Source organism: Topomyia yanbarensis, chromosome 1 (genome assembly GCF_030247195.1).
Source record: "Topomyia yanbarensis strain Yona2022 chromosome 1, ASM3024719v1, whole genome shotgun sequence".
Classification (NCBI taxonomy): Eukaryota; Metazoa; Arthropoda; class Insecta; order Diptera; family Culicidae; genus Topomyia; species Topomyia yanbarensis.
In genome coordinates, this window is record NC_080670.1 from 44,723,402 (window position 1) to 44,731,819 (window position 8,418).

Sequence of the window (8,418 nt, forward strand, 5' to 3'; positions counted from 1 at the left end):
GAATTAAACTAAATTTTGTTTATTTCTAATAAAAAAAATTTCGGCCTGCTGCAAAAAAAAACTAGCCCTACATTCAACAAAACGTTAAACAAAGTGGATAAACGTAGGCCGTTTGTTGAACAAACTTTTCTGCGAGGGAGAGCAAAGTTGTTGCAAAAATGGAAATGTAATGCATTTTGTTCTAATTTGATGCAAATTTATTATACATTCCTAGAATGATCTGCCCCTAGAGCTGTTCTGTTATAATAGGAAATTTATTTTTGCCAAAATTGTTTATTATCACTTATTTCAATTCTAGCAAAAGTCGAATGTAGCTGAAGAAATTCTTTAGCCAGTTCTATCATTATCTCAGACCAGATGTGAAGAATTTTCTCTAATAAGACAAAAATAGTCAAATCACTCTAATCATGATGTGTGTTGGTTCCATAAAACGCCTGCAGGGCGGCAACTTGACGAAGATGACATGTTCGGTTGCATAGCTCTCCGCTTGAAGCAAACATTACAGCGTGTTTTTTTTTTCTTCCTTCACCACGGTCTTGCATTTGTGATCGGCAAAGGCGATGTGACGGAACGCTGATTAGGGGCAGCCGTAATTTAGTTCTTCGTATGGTTTTCAGTAGTTTTTAATTTCTCTCAGTTTTGTGGTTAAATTCGTCACGAAACGAATCATAATTCAGTTATTTTTGGTGGGACAGTGACAAACTAGCGGGGTAAGTAGAAAGAAGTTGTAGAATCGTTCGATTTGTTTACCTTTTGGCGAGTCGAAAAAGACGCAACAAGTAGATCACGAAACAGTGTAAATCGCCATTTTCCATACTTTCATTCCGATATGCGTGTCGTTCGGGCGTATAATGTGGGATGCGAGGGTGAGGTGCACCTTCCAAATGTGCAGTCGGTGTGTATAGAAATAGGGGATTTGTGTCAAACTAGTTTCGAATAAGAATTTTCAATTGTCAGGATTGTATGGTGGATGCGGGCTCAATGTTTTTAGGGAACAAGCTAATATTTTCGTTTTTGACATTGCACTACACTGCCCATAAACGCATAAGAGTCCCATGTGGATTTTTGTCGAAAATGAGATCCGTTGGATTGTATTCTGTATCACCACTGAATCACACTGCACAAATAAGATTACCGGGTTTGTTCAGAAAATATAAAAAAATACCAAAACATGGTTGTCCCATCCATTTGGCTCAATGGATGGGACAATCTTGAACAGCGTTTTTCTCGGCTTGCTGGTTTTCAACATGGGACTCTTATGCTGTTATGGGCAGTACACCTGTGTAGTCGATGCTACACCCATTCAAATTTGGGTGTAATCAGTCTATCTCGTTAAACTCGTAGCCCGTAAAACGATGGGAAATTTACCTGTATTTGCCTATAGACTATAGTACACTATTTGAAAGATACAATAATGTCAGTTGTCTGTAAGAATGGAATGTTATATAGTAATTTATAATTTATTTAGCATTTACTATTCTGGTGGTTTGACCTTTTGTCAGGTTAAGAATTTACCTCGCGTGTTTTTTGAAAAGGGTCGATAAGCATATTGTCTAAATTCACAGAAGCAGGCAAAAGAGAAAACCTCTCTTTCATCCAATGTTAACCGTTCTTGGCGAGTTACAGTTTGTCCGAAGTTTTCTGAGTATTTTGACAGTATGCTTATTGGCTGTTTACTAAAACACTCGAGATATATAGTTTACAAATATAACACTATCATTTTCAACCGCCCACTACTGCATTGCGCAAGTGGTGAAACTGACTATGTGTGACTTGTAAGCCTATGTCCCCTTTCAAATATGTTCAATCAAAAATCGCGGTGTTGAGTTAAATCAACACTTTTTCGTCAACTTCACTCATGATGGCAAGTTTACTTTGTTTTTATATTCTTGAGTGGTAAACTATATCGGGAGGTTACTAGTTGTCGTTCTCTTTGTTCGTTTGTAGCTCCGACTCGGGCAAAGGTAGGAAGTAAACTAATACAATATTATTTGAAATCCTTAAAATACATTTTCAAGACACTCTCGCACAACCAGTACATCGATCAATTAATTGATTATTGCCAATATTTCTTCGTGTGGATTTGAAACAATCAAAGGCGGACGCCGAACAGAGCTTAAACTTTCAGCAATTTCTGTGTCTATAGTCCGGAAACGAATCCAGAATGCCCAAGTCACCCAAACAACCTAAGCTGCCCAAGCCAGTTAGTTCGAAAGGCAGTAAATTCCGGCTCACTGGTTCCGTCGAACATGAACACGAGTTGGAACTCGTCGCCGTCGATGACAATACGCAGGATACCGACGTCATGGGTATTTCGGAGGAGAACGCTGAACCGAATCTGGTGCAGACCAGGGACGGACGATTAATTATAGAAATGAAAGTTAATCGGACCTGCAACGTCTGCAATAAGACGTTTGCTTCGGCGAAGGTAATTAGACATTTGTCGTAAAAATTGCGATTAATAAAAATGTATTTTTCAGATGCTTGCAAAACATCAACTTATTTGTACCGATAAGTTGGAAGAGTTTAGAAATGTTTTGGAGAAGGAAAAAGTGGCGGCAATGGTTGCTCAACCGGGTGAAGAGTTTTTCAAGTACTGCAATCCTAATCCGGATAACCCATGCTACTGCTGCGGGGAAGATATATCTACAGCACATGTTGGTCATATTAAGTGCAAATTTTGTCCGAAGTCGTTTAAAGCTTACGAGTACATGGAAAAACACTTAGCTTCAGTTCACGCAGAACATGAGAATTTTGCTTGTCCTCAATGCAATGCCATGTGCGCATCGCGGAAGGTGTTAGAGGATCATTTAATGACTCATAGCGAAGGAAAGCCGTTTTCATGTTTGAAGTGTGGTAAGGATTTTACCCGCAAGTACCACCTCGATCGCCACTTGAATCACTCAAGCTGTGGTGAGATTCCGAAGCAGACACTGCCCTGCGAGGTGTGCGGTAGAGAATTCACCAGGCTGGACAATCTGCGGGAGCATCTTCGCTTCCACATGGGACAAGGATCCCGCAAACGTGACTACCAATGCCCGTACTGTCCCAAGTCGTTCTATGGATCATCGTTGTTGAAGTAAGTGGATGGTTGTGATTCAACGATTTTTTGAATTTTAATATTTTCAACTTTTTAACAGTATTCACATTCGTACTCATACCGGTGAGAAGCCCTTCCCTTGTGATCTGTGCTCAAAGTCATTTCCGTCAACTGGAGCTTTACGGAAGCATCGCAGATCACACACCGGCGAACGTCCGTATCGTTGCGACGAGGTAGGTCCCATTTGCCTATCAGAAACTAAGTTTTCTAATTTTATTTTTGCTCTTTTAGTGTCCAGCAACGTTTGCGGCACGAGAAACCTTGAACAGACATCGTAAAACGCATACCGGTGAGTACAATTATAGAGCTGTCTGTATACATTACTATCACCTAGACCTAACAATATACTCCCACTGCAGGTGAGAAACCCCATCAGTGTACAGTTTGCAGTAAACGATTCATCCAGGCAACGCAGCTTCGTGCTCACATGTTCAATCACACCGGAGAAAACGGTTTCAAGTGCGATCAATGCGGAAGCGAATTCAATCGAAAGGCCCGGTTGGACGAACACGTACGCTACGTTCACAACAAGGAGAAACAGTTGGAATGTGAAATTTGTAGTAAGGAGTTTGTGCGAAAGGAAGATCTCAATCGTCATTTGGACTCACATAAATCGATTAGAAGTAAGTTATCCAGCAACATCCGATTAGAAGAGTTAAAAATACATCCATCCTAATATTTGTATGTTATTGCAGACTTCAGTTGTCAGCAGTGTGAGAAAACTTTCGTGACCAAAACTGCTATGAAACTTCACCAGAGGACACACATTGTTGAAGAACCATCAGTTTGTTCTATTTGCAATAAAAAATTCATTCGACAGGATTGTGTGGCTAGACACATGAGGAAAAAGCATCGGTGAGTAAACAGTATCTTACCTTATCTTACAAAAAAATAAATAATCCTGTTACAAAAATTTTAGAATGATTGATTCTCAATCGTCGGAAAATGCGAACTACATCATTCCCGATGAATCAACTCTTATGGAAGTCGATGATGGCCAACCACAAATCGAGAAAGATCCCCAAGTTTTAGAAATTGGTGGTGAAGTTTATCAGATTACACCCGTTGAAAATGTTCAAATCGTTAAAATGAGTTCTAAGCTTACCAACGTGAAATATGAGCCAAACAGAGAAATCGAGATAGTAGACGTAGTCAAAATCACTAAATCACCTCAATTGGAATCCGAACCAGCTACCCTGCCCGTTAAAAAGAAGGAGGACAGCAAGCCTGAGATAAAACGAAAACGCCCTGTGAAAGTTGCTAAATCTGAAGAATTGCTACTGCTTCCACTTTCAGAGGAATCAGTCAAACCGGAACCTATTGTTTCTAACAGAAAATCTGGCAAGGATCATAAAAAGAATAAACGAGCTTCTAATACAGATTGTCAAGACCTTCTGGTTCCACTTTCAGAAGAACCAATCACACCAGAACCTGTTGTGGCTAGCAAAAAAGAACGAAAGAAGACCAAACGAGCCTCCGATCAGTTTGATTTCAAGTCCACCAAAATTAAGATAGAAGACCAGGATGATACCGTTCCAATCTTTCTCAGCGATGCAGTGTTGAAGGATAAGATCTCCGAGCTGCTCTGTCTACTGATCGAAGAGGACACGTTGGTCGAAATCGGTTGGCCAACGGCCCCGGTCGAGGATGTGCTGAGTAGCGTGATCCGGCGCTGTGGGCATAAGCCAGCCCGCAATGAGGAAGCCGGCGATTCTACCACCCGAATGCGAGAGAACACCAAGATCCTATTCGCGCTGACCATGGACGACGCCAATATCAAATCGTTGCTCAACAACCACACCGTCGACGAGGTGATTATGAATGTGCTTAAAAATAAGTGAGTGCAAAGTATTGAAACGATGAGGTTGTCAAAGCCACAAGTGCAATTAGTTGAAGTACTTCCAAAAGTGGCCTATGCCTATATGTATACATGTTACTCTTATTAGACATTTTATTCAACACATTTACATTGGTGAAAGTAGTGAGGTCAATAACCTGAGCTGACAAACAAGGGCAAAATGAGTTAGATAACAGTAAGACTATTTTAATACCATTTAATTTGTTATAAAATACATTATAAAATTGTATAAGATTTATTGAGAATTTGATTAAAGGAAAACAGTTATTCCACTACATTGCCTATTGTCACATTACCGTGGTATGTTCCGTGTGCAAATCGAACGCAAGTCTGCAACATTTTGATTTAATTCAACTACCGCGGTTCCCTTTTTTCGTCTAATCAAAGAGCATCGCAATTGTTATTGTTAGCTATTAGAATGGTGTCCATTGAGTTTTAGGTTTTCTAAGATTAGCAGATAACGGTGCTAATTTGTGAGATTGAACGAGGCTAACATCACGCACCTGTTTTGAATTTTTAAGTAATTTTAAAGGAAAGCCAGAAATATGTAAACAAACTAGCACTTTAATCGTGTTTTTCAGCACGGAATTTAAAACATTTTCCCTATAAAAAGTTTTTCCTAATTAATTATTTGTATTGAACGATATTTTGATTTTATTCTTTAAATGAACATTTAAAAACGCAACATAATGAAAACTGACTATCCCATCCTCACCTGTCGTCGTTCGTTTTGTAACTCGTGGCAGCACTGATTGGAAAATCGACTCAGTGCTTTGTTTTGGTAAAATGTAATGCGTACCACTGTTCTATGCCGGTCACATTAAAATATAAACTTTTTGCGTTTATAAACAATTTTCTTGTTTAGGTGTAGTATTTCATGTCTCTGCCTAATCTCAAAGAATTCTATTCTCGCTATAGAGGTATTTTTATTAGGGGAAACTTTGCCCCTGCGACCACTGTTACAAGTTGCCTGAATCCAATGTATTTGAAAATGAATTTTTTTTGACCACATGTGTCGTTCCAAACGAGTACAACATGGTTAATGTAGGTGAGAATCTGTTTGGGACAAGTATGCCATACCTCGTAAGACATCATAAAATGGCTTCCGGACGTAACCGTTGAAGTTACAAAATGTTTTTTGTGTAAACATTTTCTGTTGATCTGCATAATGTGGGTGAACGGAGAACAGTGAGTCTAGTTATGTACGGTATGCAAACTAGGCTCGACGGCGGATCCAAGACATAGTGTCTCGATCATATACATTTGGAACAACATCAGATGTTGTTTCAAATTGTTCTCAACTCCTATTCGACAGTTCTTACAACGCCACCCATGTTACGGCTTGGTAAAGCCAAACTGGTGTCGAGGGGGATCAATTAAGGTTGTCTGACGTATTCTTGATGGTCACATCATTAGCTTCTGTATGGAACCATCCATAAATGACGTAGCATTATATGGGGGAGGGAGGAGTCTTGTATTTTGTGATGATGTGTGACGACAGGGGGGTAGGGGGTCTTGTTATGCTACGTAGCTTTTTTAAAGGGGAATAACTACAAAGGGGGGGGGGGGGGTAGAGTTACCGTCAAGCTACGTAATTACCGGGGGGGTATTTAGAAGTTTGTGACGAAATGTCACGAGGGGGGAGGGGGGTGTTCCAAATCGCTCAAAAAATGCTACGTCATTTATGGATGGCCCTATTAGAATCGTCAGACAGCCTTAGTTGATTATAGAATAAAGGAGTTTTTTATAAAATTATTTATATTACCTATATATTATTTTTGCTTCAGATAGTTGATATTCGAGCTTGTAGAATCCCTTGAGCGTCTCATATACGATTTCCGATTAAAATTGAGGATTCGATGAAAGAAATCTCTTCTATGAGACGGTCGACCGAGTGCGTCGAAATGCCGAAAGATATGAGCAGCGGCAAGCAATTTTAACATGAGAGAATGAAATTACCATTGAAATGAAATCTGTAAGTAGCACTAACAAAATTCTTAATTTCAGGAACTGTACGAAATGGCGCTGGGCATGTGGCCTTCGACTGGCATGGTCCATTCTCATTGATTCGGAAGTCTTCTTGGCTGGTTAGTAGATATGTGCTCCTACTTGCAAGTTGATCAATTCCGCTTGGGTGGGGGACATGTGGATCCTACTAGTTGTCGACTCTTTTGATCGTGGGTATGAGGCTAGTTCATGAAAGGAGTGCAGGACTGGCACCTAAGAGATAGTTAATTATTCAGGACTTTTTTTACGATTACTTAACTCGACCAAGCACACCGGCACTCAGAAATGATAAGCAAAACTTTCGGGTCAGTGCGGCCTATTCGAGTCGAACCAGGCGGACATTCGGTTTGAGCAAACTTTATGGGGAATAGTGGATAAATCGACACAGATCTTTCATTAGGGCCTAAGTCGCAATGCACTCAAATTGAGAAAAATCAGTTTCAATATTCGGCGATGCTTTTCTAAATGTAGTTTTTATTGTAGGTATAAATTACTTTATGATCATGTTTTTCCTGAAGCATGTTTGGTTAAACCTTATGGCAATATAACAAAGAATTTAATTCCTGTGCTTTTAGTGGGTAGAAACTAAAAAAATGCTTACGCCCAATTTGCATTCCAGTCGTGATTTCGCCCTTCAGCAACCACCATTTCCGAAAGGGCTAAACCGTGAACATAATTTTCAGAAGGACGCGGTAAATGGGCTAAACTGACTCTGTCTTGCTGGGTAGGGCCGGGTAAATGGGCGAGCTTGACAGTATACTTTTTAATAGGGCTCAGCAAATGGGCGTATAGAAACCCAATGTAAATGAAAGGGAGCGTGCATCTCTTCTTCAAGTTTCATGAAAATATCGAAATTTTCGAATGTTTATGTGCAACAACTATCGAGTAGACATGATCATAGTAGATATTGCTTATCATTTATATAATAGAACAGCCGTTTCAAGAATCATTTTGTGAATAATAACCGTTCTGTCTAATGGTTGGTGGTTCTGTCTAAAAATGTAAGTTTAGCCTTTATATTCCAAATGAGAAGAAGGGCCTAAGTCGAAATCTCGAAGAAAATGCATGTTTCGCTGTTTTGTTTTCTTTAATTATAAAGCGAGCTAAACACCATTTTAACTAATTTTCACCTCAATCTTGTAGTATTTTTGTCGCATAATGTCATAATAGCGAAAACGCAGTTTGTTTACATTTGCGATTTAAGTCCTCATGAAACATCTATGTCGAAATATTTCTTATGCCCTTTATGGGCAGACAGTGATGTCCCTATCCTCTGTGCAGTAAAGAGAAATTGAAATTACTCCCCACACTCTGGCAAGCAAAACGAGAGCGCTTCTCTTTCGTTCATATACACCACCGTATTTGATATGTGTAAGCGCACGTTGATGGCAGAGGTAAATTTTCATACACCCAACACTGGAACGAGCTAGAGTGTGGAGAAGAGCTCTTGAAA

General features: G+C 39.7%; 1 protein-coding gene across 2 annotated transcripts; it reads left to right on the forward strand.

Moving 5' to 3' along the window:
• The first annotated feature begins 522 nt into the window (after positions 1–522).
• Positions 523–5,302, forward strand: LOC131677489 (protein suppressor of hairy wing). Of its 2 annotated transcripts, none has more exons than XM_058957325.1 (8): positions 523–710; positions 2,019–2,428; positions 2,481–3,079; positions 3,141–3,273; positions 3,332–3,389; positions 3,460–3,723; positions 3,796–3,955; positions 4,020–5,302. In XM_058957325.1, exons 2-8 carry the CDS (start codon positions 2,165–2,167, stop codon positions 4,939–4,941), a joined length of 2,400 nt encoding a protein of 799 aa, XP_058813308.1. In that variant the 5' UTR covers positions 523–710; positions 2,019–2,164; the 3' UTR covers positions 4,942–5,302. The 2 variants fall into 2 exon arrangements, with proteins under 2 accessions (XP_058813308.1, XP_058813309.1); XM_058957326.1 differs by having other exon boundaries at positions 2,099–2,428.
• Positions 5,303–8,418: the final 3,116 nt, after the last annotated feature.